We start from the raw sequence: 18863 nt of genomic DNA on the forward strand, positions 1-18863 counted from the left end.
TGATTCCCTCCCTGTAAAGTTAAATAAGGTTTGGTAACATCCTTTGTCAGCGGAAGTTACAGTGAAACAAAAATCTACTTTCGTCAAAGAAAAGACGGAGAGTAAAGTAAGCTTCCGTTAATGGTGAAAACATAAAAAAACATGGTGAAAGTTATAAAAACCCAAAGATTAAGCTACAGTCGACAGGGAACATAGTTTGTAATGTGAATGAATCTATTATTGAACTATTTGAAACGTTTATTTGATAAATGTATAGATAACAGTTGTGCTAATGCAATGAGCTCGTAACAATGCTTATACGGACAAAATGCTTATTTCTTATTCTTTTTCTGATGCTGGTTGAATGACACAGAATGGAAACAATACAAACCCATTTGACCATCAGTTCTGGCCTTCTCAATTTTACTGGACACTACACTCCCCTTTTAGAATCTAACTTTTGAACTTGCAGTGCAACTGTTGTTGTTGTTGTTGTTGTTGTTGTTTTATGGCGGTTGGCATCCAAGTGTTGCATTACCGCCAGACTTTATTCCTCAGACTCTGTCGTACTGACCGCTCTTTCGATGATATAAAGCATATGCCAAAAAGAATGTGTCTGCAGTCGATTCCTTTCCGCTTTGATCCAATGGGCTTTGGAAACGATGAACCCTAAACACAGCGGTACGAGTCAGCTCCGCGCAGGAAGCAGTCTAAAACAACAACAACAACAACAACAACAACAACAACAACAACAACAACAACAACAACAACAACAACAACAACAACAACAACAACAACAACAACAACAACAACAACAACAACAACAACAACAACAACAACAGTGACAGTCGTGGACCCGCAGTGGTACAAGTGATTCACAGTATTATAGCAGCCAATTCTGGAGGTGTGATACTGACCAGAGAAGGTTTGACAAGCGCTGCTCCATTTTGGTGTTATATGTTATGATGAATGTGTTTATTGTGACTATGTTTAGATGTGTCTGCGTTTGTGCTGGCGCTCAGTCTGCAGTTAATGTCCTAATGGATAAATAAAGTGATTTTGATTGATTGAGCTGGAGGAATAACTGAGATAACCCTCAAACCCACAAGGAGAACATTTAAAGCCTGCACAGTAAAAACTATGACTCATTAAAGTGCTTTTTCAAAATATACATACAAAGCAGAGATCGTAACAAAATGGATTGCAATTGTAGACACACTGACCTCTAGTGACTAAAATAAGAAACTTCAGCATGTGTTTTTTTGGTAGTGACAAAGCACTTTCAGTCACACTTTAAACTACATATGCCTCCCATCGTAAAGAGAAAAAAAGTAAAGCACTGATTTAATTGCATAATATAAAGTTTTTTTTTTATGTTGGTTCACCTATTTGTATGTCAAAATAAAACATCTGCACAGTTCTATTGGTTAAAATCTGGTACCATGGATCCATTAAAATACTGTTAACTATGTAGTAATGCAGATGACTTTACGGCTTATCATTCTTCCAAACAAACTAAACAATAAAGATGGATTTGCATGTGGAGCAGATGAATGTTGAGCCTGGTTTAGAGCATTGAATCAAGCATTTACTGCAGTGGTTACAGTCTTCAGTTTTAACAGTAAAACATAAAGCCTACACACCAACCTGTCCCTGACATAGCCTACTGCATTTGAAAGAAATATAATGTGATTTGTACAAATATAAGTGGAATATCTCTGAACAAATATATGTTTTGTTAAATTTGGCCATATATCAGAATCAGAATTCGGGAAAAAAAAAATATTGCCGTTGTCAGTGAACAGAAAATACAATACAAATAAACCTGGAACTTGCTAAGTAGTAACTAAGTAAGTAACTAAATAAGATAAAATGCAGACTTATACTAAATACTTTGATTGATTATATAAATACTGCGATATAGGTTACAGAGTTATGTTTTTATTAGTAGGCCTTATCTATTGTCTATTTCCGATTATGTCTAAACCAACAATAAATTGATGATTTATGACCAAACTTTCTCTTTTTATTGTAGTGCATTCTGATTGGCTGGCTGTCAACGCCCCCCTCCGTACGTGCTCTCCCATTGGCTGCCTGCGCTCACACCCGCTCGTGTCCGTCCTGCAGCGGCTGAAGGTTGATCTGCTCCCCGCGTCTCCCGCTCCCTCCTCCGGCCACCGCGCTCAGCTAACACTCGGTGTGTCTTCCGCCTCATCTTGCACACGTCCGCTGTTTTCACCGCGAGCGTCCACACACGTCTCCCGCCGCCATGTCGTTGTTCGCAGACGTGCCTCAAGCCCCGCCGGTGGCTGTCTTCAAACTCACGGCCGATTTCAGGGAAGACTCGCATCCGCAGAAGGTGAACCTGGGAGTCGGAGGTAAGGGAAGCTAATGCTAAGCTAATGCTAAGCTAACGAGCGCTCACTGAAGCCTAGGCATCTCGTCCAAATGAAGGTAGTTTATGCACATTTAATGAACAAATATGAGTTTAATTGTCAAAGTAATGTTATGGCTCGCTTTAGAATTGACGAAAGGTTTAAATGCAAGTAACGATTACATATTTTGTGAGGATTTAAAATGGAAACAGTGACAATAACATTAGAACTGTCATATTTTCAATGACTAAGGCAAAAACAAAGAGACTTTCCATTTAACTTTAACTTAATCAGTTATTGGTAACACTATAACACTCTTTGCTCTTTTCTAACATCATTTAAATAAATAAGCAAGTGATGGGTGAAAACATAGCAACTTCCCAGAGCAAAATGCCAAGGCTAATGCTAAGTCTTTCTTGCCTGTCAGAATGAATGGGAGAACTACGGCTCGTGGGTTAGCACTTGAATCTCATTTATCACTGCAACTTTTTACATCCCCCAATCAAATGTTAATGATTTTATGGCTGTTTATGGTCTTTGTTTAGGGTTTGACCTTCGCAACATGCTAACATGGAAGCTAGCACCAGTGAATTAGCCCAGAGTTTGTGACAGCTGCAGCTCTGATGTTTGTGTGCAGTGAAGGGGATTTGGGGAAAGCCTGACCTCGTCTCGTGACTGCTTAGTTCTTTAAAATGCTATAATCCTCACCATACTGTCACAAACACGTTTCTCATCTATTCTTGATTATTTGAACTTGTAAACAAATGATATGGATTCACAAAGGAGAAAACTTGGACACAGTAACTCATGTGTTACAATATAATCACAAAATAAATAAAATAAATCAGATAAGATAAGATAATCCTTTAATATCCACACAAGGGGAATTTTTTTGTTACATCGCAGTAGAAACAGGAGGAAAGTACAGATTATAGGAAGTTTCAAAAAACACACTCACACTTAATAGAACTCTTATGAACAAAACAAAAAACTCTTAACAAAAACTCCTCACATATCTTAATAGAGAATGGAGGGGGGGAATAAAATAAAATGGTTAAATAAAAAATAAATACATACAGTAGTAATAAATACATACAGTAGTAATAACATTAAAATATAGTATACATTTTTGACATCTTGTTGCCAAAATCCCCCTCATAGCCACAGAGGCTTTGAAACACTCACATTTATTCAATTCAGAACATTTTTCTTAAACTGTACATCTGTTTTTGGAAGTGGAGAGAATGTAGGGATAACTTGCGTAATAGTATGTTTTTTTACCCCTTCTCTTGAGGCCAGTATTTGTGTTATAGCGTTATTGGTCGCACGCTGCGGGTCAGTTTGTTTACAGCAGCAATAGCAGGTCACATTGAGCTCATGTGACCTGACCTTTATAAAGAGAAACGCTTTATCGGACCAGCAATATCTTCTCTGTGCAACATGTAGGGAATTTGTGATGTACAGTCCCATTTTAGCTCTAATTTTGTCTTTGTTTAGACCTAGTTTTAAAGTATATCCGGACATGTAGTCTGTGTAAGAGGGTGCAGGCCCGGCAGCTGCATTGACCTTGTTGTGCCCCTTGTCTCTGCCGCAGCAGGACTTTGAATGTGTGACACTCGATACAGGATTCATGGAGTTCTTCAGGAGTTGAATATAAGTGTCACTCGCACACACTTAAAAGCTTCCTAATTATACAAATCAGAAGATCAATCAATGAATGAAATAAGCATATTGTCAATCTCTAGTTGGGATTAAAACAAATACTTTCATAGTGAAGATGGTGTCCATCAATCAACTTTATTCATACATATTCTCCATCTAGAAGCCTTCAGTCAACATATTTAAGCCTTTTATTTGATTAAAAATGTGTTTAAAACTCTCAATGTACAGTAGAAATAATTGTTTGACTAGTTTACTATCCCCCCCAGAAAAAGCATTGGCTGCAACAAACAAAAGTTCCTGGGAATGACACATGAGCACACGCATACTGAGGCAGCCCCGGAAACCACTTTAGCCCCAAATCGATAATGACAAAAGTATTGTCCATCCCTACTCAGTTTTGCCCGTTATAGAAAAGACGAGGCTAATTTGGGCCGCTTTAAATTATAATTTGAACGTGAGAATACCATGACCACAGCAATACAGTGTACAGAGTTTGTGTTTCTTTGCGGCAGTGGCTCTTGCTGCAACACGACTCCCGGCTCAATAATTGAAATATACTGGATCAGTGGAATGTAAAGAAGCTTAGTGTCTCATTCAGTTTAACCCCAGATTCCTCAGTCAAAGCTTAATACTCGCTTTACTGCGCTACCACAGACTTATGTACACACTAGATGATACAGACTAAACAATTATTTTAGTATTCCACTAGTCAAATGATTATTTCTATTGTACCATGAGACAATTTGAATACATTTTGACCAAATGAAGGTTGAAATATGGTGACTAAAGGCTTCGAGATAGAGAATATTACATGTATACATTTTTATTTGATAATGCTGCGGTCTTTGTTGTAAAAGGTCTTTTTGTATGTGTTTTAGAGTCTGTTAGACACTTAGAAGCGTCAATTCTACCAAAGCAAAACACGCTATATCTACTGTTACACTCATATGCACGCCCCCCCCCCTCTCCTCCCGTGGTCCGTTTTGTGAAAACCCGGAAGAAAAAATCTTTTGAAATTGAAATTATATTTATATTTCGCCCGCCTTAACCATGTAGTTTAGATCTGTACAAACATGCTCTGAAGTCAGAAGAGTGCATGACATGTATAGACGGGTCATCAATTTAGTGGATAACATTTGCACGTAAAAATATGAGTTGAACTCTCCTGAACGTGTAAATGATCCTGGATGGACTAAATAGGTTCACTTCACCGACCAATTCATTGCACGTTCTATGTGATTATTAGCGCTCTGTTATTAAAATGCAGCTTGTATTTCTAACTAAAGTCTAATCATTATAAACGTGAATAGAGCCTTATCTAAAAGACTTGTCTCTAAAAGATCATTTTTAAGTCTGTTGAACATGGCGCTGCTGTTTCTTCTCTTCTCCTCTGCACATGCTCAGTTGGGGAAGAACCTGCAAACATCCAAAAAATTGCAATTCAATATTTTGATTCAGGGGTGAAAAATTTGGAAAAGATAAGATTATTTTTTATTGTCTATTGGTCTCAAAAGTCACACGCATGAAAAGTAAAGAGAGAAAAAACAATTGTTCTAAAGGAATGCTATAAAAACATGCCAGGATTAAAATGTGTATTATTTCTGCTTCTGTTTTAAAAATATTCCTGATCATTAAAAATAAATATTTATTTGAGTGATTCCATTGCTCTAAAATCCTGTTGCGTGTTGTTTGTCCCTGGCAGCGTACCGTACAGACGACTGCCTGCCGTGGGTGCTGCCGGTGGTGAAGAAGGTGGAGCGTCTGATCGTGGAGGACGAGAGCTTGAACCACGAGTACCTGCCCATCCTGGGACTGCCCGAGTTCAGGTCCGCCGCCTCCAAAGTGGCTCTAGGAGACGACAGCCCGGCCATCAGCGAGAACCGGGTGAGTAACGGCCACCAGGGGGCAAATGCACCACACAAACTATAGCTTTAGAGGCTATGCAGATGACATCACAACATGTGTTCTCCTGTAAAAGCACAAAACACTAGTCACTAGGTCTTATTCCTCCAGCTCCAGTGCGACATGTTAACAAACGATACGGTTCAAAAAGCCTAGCGTGAGTTCAAAGAGAAACACTGTATGGAATAAACAAACCTGGGCAGAGACGAGGAAAGGTAAATAATGGTGGATCTGCACCTCAGGCTGGACAGTCGGGCCGTTTAAACGTGTATTACAAGATTTTCAATGTGTCATGTTTTCAAATAACGCAGCATTTCATGTGTGAAAACATGGATCGAGCTAGGTTTACATGTCTTGCTTCATTTTGTTGACACATTAGATTAAAAAAATACATCTTATTTAGTATTTGAGTAAACTAGATCTTACTAAAAACATGTTTGTCACTGGTTTGTGGCAGGTGGGCGCGGTGCAGTGTCTGGGAGGCACCGGAGCTCTGAGGATCGGGGCAGATTTCCTCCGGCGCTGGTACAACGGCACCAACAACACGTCCACTCCGGTTTACGTCTCTGCGCCCACGTGGGGTCAGTGTTTAGAGTGTTTAGAGGGACACGGGAACGTTTGATTTAACTGCCGTCTTTAACACGTAAACCGTCCACTTCCAGAGAACCACAACGGCGTCTTCGCTGATGCCGGGTTCAAAGACATCCGTCCGTATCATTATTGGGACGGCAAGAAGCGCGGCCTGGACCTGGACGGACTCGTGGACGATCTGGAGGTCAGTGGTTTGTTCATGCGGTTAAAAGAATATGATGCATTATTTGTTCTAGAACTTAAAAAAAATCTGTTTAAAATGAAGTAATGCCGGCTTTTAGTAGTCAGGTGTTTCCCTCATCAGGATTTGTGTTGGCGCGCCATCTACTGGCCACAGAGGGAATTACAAAGGCATGCAGTTGTAATGAATGTGTTTTTGAGGGAGAAATACAAGTTTGGTGATGGTTTAAAACATGAGATGCCAAAGTAAAGGGAATCAAGAGTATGTTTTAAGGTGAAAAACAACACACATGGTGCAGATCGTGTCCTTTAAGCTGTGTATTTGATCAGGACATTGAATAAACACTTTATTTTCATTTGACAGAAAGCACCAGAACATTCGATCTTTGTGCTTCATGCCTGCGCTCACAACCCGACCGGCACCGACCCCACACCGGACGAGTGGAAGAAGATCGCAGAGATCATGAAGGTCATTATCATCCATTTATAACAATCTGTTCTTTTTAGCCCTGAAGGAGAACTGTTCTTAAAGTAACTGAGTTTGAGCCTCTCATCACTACGTTAGTTCTGCCTCATTTACAGCCTTTATAGATGTGTATATACTGTAAACAAGAAGAAAGCCGTTTCACTTTCTGAAACCTTTTTATGTTAGTGTCACTGTGTAACATCTGTTCAGGGACCGCAGATTAAAAAGAGCTCTTTAGACTCATTTTAGTACATCTACAGAAATGTTTATGAATACATTGAACATGTTAAATAAATAGACAAACAAATTAATTAAATATTTAAGAAAAAACGCACATTTCTTTCCTTAATTCTGTAAAGGTTAAATAAGGAGAGAGGTACATAAAGAGATATGGAACCAATACAAGAACAGTTAAATGACTAAACATCCTGCTCCATGTACTTCACTGTGGACGTGTCTGTGCAGCAGTTGATCCAGAGCTCTGTATTAATCCTGTGTCTCTTATACAGCCAAAAACTTAAATCACTTTTAAATCCACTCAAAAGTATCATAGACAGAGTTTCAGTTCTGGTCATCTCGACACTGTTTTTGAAAAACAAGACGTTTGGCAGCCCAGAGCAGGAGAAATACCAGAGTTCTCAGACTAGGTCCACAGATTGAAAATGACTTTTGGATGAGAGTGGAAACATAGTTTTTCTTAAACAGTGTCCAGATGTCTACAACTGAATCTTTTTCTACAATAAAACACTCTGGACAAATGAGGGATCACATAGACTTACTCAAGTATAATCAGCCAAATAAACGTTCAACTGCCAATTCTAGTGCATCAACATATCAATGATAAATGTGAGTTATGGTTTAAACTAATCCTTTGTGGTGTTACTTGTGTCTCCAGAGGAGGAACCTGTTTGTGTTCTTCGACTCGGCTTATCAGGGTTTTGCCTCCGGGAGTTTGGAGAAAGACGCTTGGGCCATTCGTTACTTTGTCTCTCTGGGATTCGAGCTGTTAGTGGCTCAGTCCTTCTCCAAGAACTTCGGCCTCTACAGTGAGTCTCCTGTGCCGCTTTAGACCAAACACCCGGGCCACTGAATATAATGTTTAGACAAAATCATTGCTGGAAACGAGAGTTACGACTGTAACTACGGTTCTATGAATCCCGGATGACCGCCAGAGGCGGTGCATAAAGCACTGGATGATCATCCTTGCGCATACACAGGTCGAGAATTAATAACAAAAAAGTCACCTTTGACCCCCCGGTGGCTCACGTGAGTCTATATAGTCACGTGACACCGGGAGCTCAGTCCCTGGAAACCTTCTCGCAAAGCACGAGAATTCCGAGGGACCGGATGCTCTGGCGGTCATCCGGGATTCATAGAACCGTAGTTACAGTCGTAACTCTCGTTCTATTTCATCCCTACTGACCGCCAGAGGCGGTGCATAAAGCACTGGATGACGAATACCAGCAGGGTCCCGAGGAATAGACAAAACCATACCTCAATGGGACGCAAAAGAGTGTTGCCGGAGAACCTCTTCCAGCGGTTGTGGAGAAACCACATTCACTCTGTAGAATCTTGCAAATGTATTCGGGGATGTCCAAGAGGCCGCCGCACAGACCACGTCCAAGGACACCCCGTTCATAGCGGCCCACGAAGTTGAGAGCCCCCTTGTAGAGTGGCACCTCACCCCGGACGGCAACGGTCGCCCTTGTCGAGTATAGGCTTCCGTGATTACATCAACAATCCAGCGCGCGAGACGCTGTTTGGACAGAGCCTGGCCCTTGCGCGGGCCGGCAAAACAAACAAACAGGCTCTCAGATTTGCGTATCATTGCTGTAGCACGCACATATGCCTCAAGCGCACGGACAGGATCTGCAGATCCCGCACCAAAACGTGCAAGTTGTAGCGGCCGGTTGTGCCCCTCCGACAAAATCACCTTTGGAACAAAATCTATATTCGGCCAAAGGGAAACCCCAGAGTTGCCGGGGTGCCAACGAAAACAGGAGTCTGCCACGGACAAAGCCTGGAGCTCACTCACCCGCTTCGCAGAGGCCATCGCCAGAAGGAATGCCGTCTTCATTGACAGCCATTTAAGGTCAACCTGCGACAGAGGCTCAAATGGAGAGGATGGCAACGCCTCCAGCACCAGGGACAGGTCCCACGCCGGGGCCACAGACCGGGCCGGCGGATGCAAACGCCGAGCACCCTTTAGAAAAAGGGAAATATCTTGGTTACGGCCAACCGAGAAACCATTCCACCCCACATGCCCACAAGAAATTGCGGCAATGTATACCTTCAGGGTAGATGGAGAGCGCCCCTGGCCAAGTAGCCCCTGCAGGAATGCGAGCACCGTTGACACAGCACAATGCACTGGATCCTCCCCGCTTTTGCGACACCAGGCGTCAAACAGTTTCCACTTGCAGGAATACAGAACGGGTAGACCGGGCACGAGCATTGCTTATTGTGTTCCGAATTTTCCTGGCGTACCTCGAGAAGGTCAGGCCGGGCCCTGCAGCGGCCATACCCAGAGCTTCAGGCGCTCGGGATTGGGGTGCAGAATCTGACCCCCTAGTTGAGAGAGGAGATCCCGCCTGGGGGGGAGACGTCTCGCTGTGCCGCAGGAGAGCCTGCGCAGCAAAGGAAACCATGCCCTCCCTGGCCAAAACGGGGCCACAAGCAGAAGACTGTGGCCCTCCTGAAAGACCCTGAGAAGGGGGAAATGCATAAAGCATCGTCCTCGGCCAGTCGTGAGCCAGTGCGTCCTGACCCAGTGGGCTGGCCCTGTCCGCCAGCGAGACCCACTGAGGGCAGTGTGTCGCGTCGCGGGAGGCAAAAAGATCCACCTGTGCCCTGCCGAAGGTCTCCCAAATGTCCCTCACCACCTCCGGGTGAAGCTGCCAGTCCCCCGGCAGCGGCCGATGGCGAGACAGGAAGTCCGCGGACACATTCCAAACCCCCGGAATGTGAACAGCGCTCAGACTGGCAAGGCGCGGGGTAGCCCAAGTCAGGACTTGTTGTGCAATCCTGAACAGGGTCACCGACCCAGTGCCGCCCTGGTGATTTATGTGAAAAACCACACTGGTGTTGTCGGACCGTACCATGACATGACGGCCGCGCAGGTGTGGCAAGAAATGGTGCAGCGCTAGCTCGACAGCCAAGAACTCCAGCACATTGATGTGCAGCCTGCTCTGCCTCTGGGACCATGACCCTTGCACCATCCGTGCCTGCCATGTCGCACCCCAGCCTAGGAGGGATGCGTCGGTGTACACAACCTCCCGTCTGGAAGGAAGAAGCCCCAGCGGAACTCCCTGTGTCATAAAGGCCTCGTTCCGCCACCTGCATAGACACCCGGCATTGGGGAGATACGGGTAGCCGCTGCCGCCTGTGATCCTAACGTGTGGGGTCCAGGTGTAGGCTGTTGAGCCACATCTGAAGGGGGCGCAAAGACAGCAGCCCCAGAGGAACCACCGTTGCGGCCGCAGTCAGCTTGCCCAAGAGGCTTAGGAACAAGACGTAGGGAAGAGAACTCCCCTGTCGAAAGTCCCGCAACATTCCCAAAATATCGTCCACCCGCTTGGGCGAAGGGCGTGCAGTCGCTGTATGGGAGTCGAGGACCATGCCGAGGAAAGTTGCTACCTGTGACAGCACAAGGCAGCTCTTTGCCAAGTTCACCCGCAGCCTCAAGTTGGCCACGTGCCTGAGCACAGTCTCTGTATCTTGAAGCACCTGCTCGTGGCTGGGCGCACAAATGAGCCAGTCGTCCAGATAGGGCAGAATCCGCAACTCCTGGGCCTGCAAGGGGGACAAGGCTGCAGCGACGCACCTTGTAAACACTCGAGGGGACAGAGATAACCCGAATGGCAGGACCCTGAACTGGAAGTGTTCTCCCCGGAAAGCAAAGCGGAGAAACTTCCAATGTGGCGGTGCAATGGGGACATGAAAATACTGTTGTGAACCAGTCGCCTGGGGAGATCGCCTGGAGCACTTGTCTGACCGCCAACATTCTGAAAGGGAGTACCTTTTAAAAACATATTTAGACCCCTGAGGTCCAGAACTGGGCGTAAATCGCCCGTCTTCTTGGGTACTAAAAAATAACGGGAATAAAAGCCCCCTGGATCCAGCAGGGGGTCCACAGGAACTATCGCCCCCTTGTCCAGCAAGGTGCGAATCTCCTGAGAGAGCGCCTGCGCCTTGGCCGAATCCTGAATAACAGTGATTCGGATCCGACCAGGAACAGGAGGCCGGCGGCGGAACTGCAGACGATACCCTTCGGACAGCGTGGCCAGCACCCAAATATCTGGGGAGTGAGCCGTCCAGTACTCCAGCTGTCCTGGGGAAAAATGTCCTACCGCCGGCCCTGTGGCCTCATCTGGAGGCCCCTCGACCCCGCCCGGGTTTGTGGGGGCCACGGCCGGGCTGTGAGGAACGGGACGGACGAAATCCAAATCTTGAGGCCTGTTGCAAGTCTGAGCCATGATGGGGCGGTGGTGTGTATCTCCGTAAATAAACGGGAGGGGCGGCCTGAGCCGGTCGATGAGACCCCCGCCTATGAAGCCCCGCCAACTGTTGCCGTGTATGGCAAGCCTGGGCCGTGCGCTCTAGAGCCTCCAGGGCGGCCGGGCCAAATAGTTCTCCGGGAAGAACTGGAACACCCCTCAAGGTCTTCCTACTGGCCTCAGAGAGCGGAGACTGTGCCAGCCATACTTGGCGGCGAGCTTGCACTAATGTAGAGAGCAGTCGCCCTAGTTCCCTTGACATGCGGGCAAAAGCCTGCAAGGAGGCATCAACCAGCCCATGTGTTGGTTGGTCCACTGGCACCGTCTCAAGGGAAACCGACAGGCCAAGCATTAAATGAGACAATGAGTTCCCAATGCGACCCATACGAGCTCCCATGTCGTACGCCTTACACAGAAGGTCGCCTGTAACCCGGCACTGTGGTCGTGGACACCGGGCATTAGTCCGTAAAGTCTCCTCTGGGCGGACGATGAGGGAGGCAATAGCCGGCTCCACTGCCGGCATATGTCCCAGGCCAAGCTTCTGAGGATCCTGCATCAGTGCCAAAACCCTGCCATCTGAAGTAGGCCTCAAAAATGCCTTTGGGTCTGTCCAACAGGCATGCAGTTCCTTAATGTACTCCTCCGAGGGAGGAACTGCAAAGTGGGACGCTGCAGCCTGGCGCCGAAAGAAGGCGCTCGAGGGTGCCCTTCTTTTTCTTAAATGGGGGGCCGCCTTGAGTAGCCGTGGACGGCCGCTTGAGACCCCCAGTCTGGCCAGCTGGTAACTGACTCGGAGGCGCCACAGACAACCAGTCTGAAGCGTCCTCGAAAGCCGCCAAGCGCGCCACGCGCACAGACCGGGGCATAACCGAACAGTTGGAGCAAGCATCATCGGAGAGTGCCTCCCGAAGATGATCCACTCCAAGACAAGCAGGGCAGAGATCATGCCCATCGTCAGGCTGCAGCGGCGCCAGGCAGGACCGGCAGCACAGGGACTCCAGCATGATAAGACCGGAGCCAATAGAGTCGGGTCGAGCGGAACGCCACTAGCGACCCGCTATATGAGGGGACACCGCGGGGTCAGGTCGAGCAGGGAACGCCACTAATGACCCGCTATGTGAATGAGACGTGCGGGATCAGACTGAGCTAATGACCCAATGTAAACACAAAACCAGCTACATGTAACCACCAGGTCGAGCCGAAAACGCCACCGCTGGTGTGTAACTGGCTGAAAACAAAGCAGTTCAGAACTAATGACCCGAACACGGCTATAGTTAGAACTTAGAGCCGCACGGCTGTATCAGTAAACCAAACAACCGGCTTTAGCTCACGGATAAACACAGAACCGGTACAATTGTACGGTTCAAATTCAACAAAAAACCGAGCGCACGGCTACGGCGAAATGCATTAAAGGGGTACTTACCAGTCGTAGAAAACAACGTAAATATACCTCCTATTGCAACAGGTCCGACACGCTTGTGCAGCCCCAGGAGGGCGAGCGAACTCGCTGCACCGACTGTACCACAGTCACAGGGCTAACAGGCTACAAGCGGCAAAACGAACCAACTTTGTGGGAAAACAGCAATATTAGCCGAACAACCACGTATACAACCTGCATGCGAGAAGGTGAAAAGGGACTGAGCTCCCGGTGTCACGTGACTATATAGACTCACGTGAGCCACCGGGGGGTCAAAGGTGACTTTTTTGTTATTAATTCTCGACCTGTGTATGCGCAAGGATGATCATCCAGTGCTTTATGCACCGCCTCTGGCGTCAGTAGGGATGAAATAGAACTCTTGTTTTCAACAAAAGTTTGGCAAAATTTTGCAGTTCAGGACAAACTAAAGAAGGACCCTTTTCAAAAGTTTATTTTATTACTGATTTGAACTTAAAGGCGGTATGGACGATTTTTCGGCGATTTGAGAACGCAGGTGGAAGTGCACATGCCACTCCCCCGTGTGGACCGATACAACACACACGTGCGTTTGTTTATTAGCGCAACGGAGCGCATCACATCTCTCGTCTCCCGTAGATTTCTGTCCACTTCTGCGTCAGCTTGAACTGTCTTTTTCCGTCTTCATTTTGCCCCGTACACTGAGGGAACTATATTATGATAGATCCATGCGCTTAGGCACGCGGAAACATGGGGATGAACCTGACGCGGCTGCAGGTGAGCGGTAGGTGCGTTTTATGATTGATACGTGACAGGACTAATGATTTATCCACGCAACGAGGAAATATGATACAAAATTTGCTGAAAAAAATCGTCCATTCCACCTTTAAGTTTTGCATGATAAACTTATTTCCTCTTCCTAGATTACAAATGGATCACATGTACATTTTGCTCTCACCGATATTTTTCAAACTTGGACTGTTTTAAATTCCACATAGGTCACATGACATGAACTGGTCCTTCAGTTTGTCCCACAGTGAGCCTCAGTTCACATGATGTACAGAGTCCCCTGCTGTCATTCAATACGCCCGTTTTATCACACAAATGTTGAGTACTAAATGTAACACTTTTCTTCTAAATAAATGTTTTAATGAGTTAAGTTTTGAAAAGTAATTAAAACAAAGTATTGCGTAGTCACTGAAATGGGACTGACTACTGACTCGCTACTAAAGACGACACACTTGTTGAGTTGAGTTTTTTGAGTTGAGTTTTCAGCTTTGTCTGACCGCACCATGTTTCTCTGCAGACGAGAGAGTGGGGAACCTGACCGTCGTGGCCCGGGACAGTGAGAACCTGACCCGGATCCTGTCTCAGATGGAGAAGATCGTCAGGACGACCTGGTCCAACCCTCCGTCTCAGGGCGCGCGCATCGTCAGCAAAACTCTCAACTCTCCAGAGCTCTTCGCCGAATGGTAAAGTCACGCTGCGTTTTCCCCACCGCAGACGCCTGAAATGAGTCCGCTATTATTTCAATAATCGATTACAGCGCAAACTCGTACCTGACGGTGCATTTGAACTCTGGTTTATTGAAGTTTAAGAGGCGTCCCGAGAGACAGAGGGAGACAGAGAGAGACAGACAGAGAGAGACAGACAGAGAGAGACAGACAGAGAGAGACAGACAGAGAGAGACAGACAGAGAGAGACAGACAGAGAGAGACAGACAGAGAGAGACAGACAGAGAGAGACAGACAGAGAGAGACAGACAGAGAGAGACAGACAGAGAGAGACAGACAGAGAGAGACAGACAGAGAGAGACAGACAGAGAGAGACAGACAGAGAGAGACAGACAGAGAGAGACAGACAGAGAGAGACAGACAGAGAGAGACAGACAGAGAGAGACAGACAGAGAGAGACAGACAGAGAGAGACAGACAGACAGAGAGAGAGAGACAGACAGAGAGAGAGAGACAGACAGAGAGAGACAGACAGAGAGAGACAGAGAGAGACAGAGAGAGACTGCAACTTAAAACACTTAAAATAATAAACACCGCTTTAGTTCTCTCTGGTCCAGACACTGCCCACCAGAGCATGTGGCGCCCCCCTGTGGCTGTGGCCCTGAACATTCACTTTAGACTGCTCAGGCCCTGAGCACGTGTACTTCAGAAAGCCCCTCCACTTCTTGTGTTGGCTCTGGTGCAGGCAGGGAAACGTGAAGACCATGGCGGACCGAGTGCTGCTGATGCGAGACCAGCTCCGGGCCAAGCTCCTGGCCCTGGGGACCCCAGGGACCTGGGACCACATCACGGCTCAGATCGGCATGTTCAGCTTCACCGGACTCAACCGTGAGTTACACGCTTTGTACCGATTGTCACCGAGTATCGGGGGCAAATGTGGAGGTGTTACCATAGCAACAATCAGAGCCGAGGAGGGAATAAGTCCTAAATCCTTTCACTCTTTATAGCTCATATTTTTGTGAATGGCTCTTCTTTAAAAATCCTGGCTACATATCAAAGTGAGTTTCTTTGCTCCTTCTTGGAACACTTGGTCAGATTTAGTTTCTTTTAACGCATTTGGTTCAGTATGACTAAAGACTAAATGTAACTGAAACTGTGCCTCTCTCTTTACAAACATGGTGCCACTGACCGCGTGGCCAGATCCCCTTGAAAAAGAGAGCTCAATCTCAATGGGTGTTTTCCTGGTTAAATAAATACATTTAAAGTCACGTGACCAAGGTTTCGGTTTGTGTGGAATCAGAAAAAAATCAAGAAATACTGCGTTCATGTGAGCAAAAAACCTTTCAAATCAACTTTATAGTCTTTGTAATACCTATAAATCCCCAGTAGATGGCAGTATTTTGGTGGGGCTTCGTTCTGCGACTGACTGAGGCCTGTTAGTGGAGCGGTTAAGCTGATGAATTGGACCCATGTTTAGACATCAAAATTGTGCTTCTATCTTATCTATATGCTGAAATGTGAAGTTTTGTCACTTTGGTGTCGGCCATTTTGAAAATCCAAGATGGCTGACATACTTGGGCCCTTGTAACACAGAAATAAGAAATATCTAGAGGTATAAATGTATTAAAACCCATGTGTTTCTTCTTCTGCTGCAGCCAAACAGGTGGAGTACATGGTGAAGGAGCGGCACGTGTACCTGATGGCCAGCGGTCGCATCAACATGTGCGGCCTCACCTCCAAGAACATCGACTACGTGGCCCAGTCCATCCACGACACCGTCACCAACGTCCAATAAGAAAGCTCCTCCACTTCCTAAAGCCTCGGCCAATCGGGGCGCTACAATCTGTGAAGGAACAACTGCGAAATAGAGAAACAAAGCACCTTTTTTTGTTTTTGGTCCTTGCTGTTCACTAAGACAGTTTAAATAAAAATGGATGGAATACTGTAATTTTAAGTGTGACATTGAACAAACGTTTAAACATGTAAATAAGATAAATAATCACATATTGCTTCTAGATTTTGTTCAAGCGCAACTGAAAACCTCCAGAAGTCTATTGGGAAATGTTAAAGTCCACATATTACTAACTTTGGAGCTTTTAATAACGTCATTATAACGTTTAACTTCTTCCTGGTGATGAGGTTTTCTCCCTCTGAGCCTCAAAAGACACTCCGTTTCAAATGTCAAAGATTTGTGACGTTAAAAAAGCTATATTTAGTTTGTTTCCCCCGTGGTAGTTCCCTCTATTGCCAGTAGATGGAGCGTACTAACCTGTACTTCTCATTATTACTCCAGAGCAGGATGTCAAGGCCCAAGAAGAACGCGAGTCATGCATAATAATAGTCCTTGAACGAATCGTGAACTAACAATGTAAAAGGAAAAAGTAGCAAAATTAAAATGTTTGCCATTAAATTCCTCTAAATTATGATTGCGATATGCTCCGTCCGTCCCGGTCCTCTGTAATGTTCTTTTATCTTCAATCATCTTCACATGAACAGTTTTTCATTTCAGTTATAAAGTCGCAGAGTCATCATTATTTTTGGTCTAATATTGACTTTAGAACAAATGTGTCACTTATGGACCAACAAACCATGAGCTGTTGTAATAAATGTGGAACTCTTCCATCTGAAGACAAATACATCGAGTTTTCTGCATAAAACTCAATGTATTTGTCTTCAGATGGAAGAGATGAATATCTGGGAACATATTCCCAGATATTCATCTTTATGTCTCATTTAGAACAATTACCGGTTTGTACTTGTTACAAGAAGATCATTTTAATAATGTCCTGGCAGACTTGTGGAATAAAACATGCTCATACTTTGTGTTCAGGGGACGTGTACTTGTACTTCAGAGGACGTGTACTTGTACTTCAGGGGACGTGTACTTGTACTTCAGGGGACGTGTACTTGTACTTCAGGGGACGTGTACTTCATGGGGGCGCGTACCTGTGTTCAGGGGACGTGTACTTGTACTTCAGGGGACGTGTACTTGTACTTCAGGGGACGTGTACTTGTACTTCAGGGGACGTGTACTTCATGGGGGCGCGTACCTGTGTTCAGGGGACGTGTACTTGTACTTCAGGGGACGTGTACTTGTACTTCAGGGGACGTGTACTTCATGGGGGCGCGTACCTGTGTTCAGGGGACGTGTACTTGTACTTCAGGGGACGTGTACTTGTACTTCAGGGGACGTGTACTTGTACTTCAGGGGACGTGTACTTCATGGGGGCGCGTACTTGTACTTCAGGGGACGTGTACTTGTACTTCAGGGGACGTGTACTTGTACTTCAGGGGACGTGTACTTGTACTTCAGGGGACGTGTACTTCATGGGGGCGCGTACCTGTGTTCAGGGGACGTGTACTTGTACTTCAGGGGACGTGTGCTTCAGAGGACGTGTACTTGTACTTCAGGGGCCGTGTGCTTCAGAGGACGTGTACTTGTACTTCAGAGGATGTGTACTTGTGTTCAGGGGACGTGTACTTGTGTTCAGGGGACGTGTACTTGTGCTTCAGAGGACGTGTACTTGTACTTCAGGGGACGTGTACTTGTGCTTCAGGGGACGTGTGCTTCAGAGGACGTGTACTTGTGCTTCAGGGGACGTGTACTTGTGCTTCAGATGACGTGTACTTGTGCTTCAGAGGACGTGTACTTGTGCTTCAGAGGACGTGTACTTGTGCTTCAGAGGACGTGTACTTGTGCTTCAGAGGACGTGTACTTGTGCTTCAGAGGACGTGTACTTGTGTTCAGGGGACTGCTGTTACACGCTCTTATGCAACGGTTTTCACTTCACCTGAATAAAAGCTGTATCTGATCACATGTTTGTGTTTAATGTATGCCAGTGGTTCCCAAAGTGTGGTCCAGGGCCCCCTGATGTGCCTCTGAATCACTTTAGGGGGCCTAGGACCTCACTTTGGGATCCAAACGTTCCAATGTAAAAGTTGTCCACACAATAAAGACATGAAAGAAAATTGATCTTGAAATCAACTTTATAAAAATGTTTAAATGAGCAAAATGCCTTAAAACACATTATTTAAGTATGAATCATGATGAGGGGCCCCGTGTGATCTTTGGACCGATAAGGGGGCCCCGTGTGATCTTTGGACCGATAAGGGGGCCCCGTGTGATCTTTGGACCGATAAGTGGGGCCGTGGTGTGGGACGTTGAGTTGATGTATGCAATATTAGCAAAATCTTAGTGTAAATTATGATAAATACTCTATAATAATTAACCAGAAAGAAACTACGTGCAAACAAAGTCTTATTTTGTCTCTGGAGTTTTCTCCAAGTCTAAAATGATTAAATACTGTAACTGTAAGGAAAATACCGTTGTCTTTATAAAGGGACGTGTTTGTCTCAATGCTAACGCTAA

At 45.7% G+C, this 18863-nt stretch overlaps 1 protein-coding gene across 1 annotated transcript; it reads left to right on the forward strand.

Moving 5' to 3' along the window:
- Positions 1-2038: 2038 nt before the first annotated feature.
- On the forward strand, positions 2039-18463 carry LOC140377213 (aspartate aminotransferase, cytoplasmic-like). Its single transcript, XM_072462556.1, has 9 exons — positions 2039-2357; positions 5719-5900; positions 6376-6499; positions 6581-6693; positions 7054-7158; positions 8051-8201; positions 14348-14513; positions 15240-15382; positions 16150-18463. The coding sequence occupies exons 1-9, from the start codon at positions 2249-2251 to the stop codon at positions 16287-16289; spliced, it is 1233 nt and encodes a 410-aa protein (XP_072318657.1). The 5' UTR covers positions 2039-2248; the 3' UTR covers positions 16290-18463.
- Positions 18464-18863: the final 400 nt, after the last annotated feature.

This window comes from Eucyclogobius newberryi, unplaced genomic scaffold, assembly GCF_026437365.1.
Source record: "Eucyclogobius newberryi isolate DKJ021-1_F unplaced genomic scaffold, fEucNew1.0.hap1 SCAF_4, whole genome shotgun sequence".
NCBI lineage: Eukaryota > Metazoa > Chordata > Actinopteri > Gobiiformes > Gobiidae > Eucyclogobius > Eucyclogobius newberryi.

Coding starts and splice junctions, on each gene's coding strand:
- LOC140377213 (XM_072462556.1), top strand. CDS start 2,249: ATGTCGTTGTTCGCAGACGTGCCTCAAGCCCCGCCGGTGGCTGTCTTC. Junction 5,901..6,375: donor CGGCCATCAGCGAGAACCGG/GTGAGTAACGGC, acceptor GGTTTGTGGCAG/GTGGGCGCGGTGCAGTGTCT. Junction 6,500..6,580: donor CGTCTCTGCGCCCACGTGGG/GTCAGTGTTTAG, acceptor GTCCACTTCCAG/AGAACCACAACGGCGTCTTC.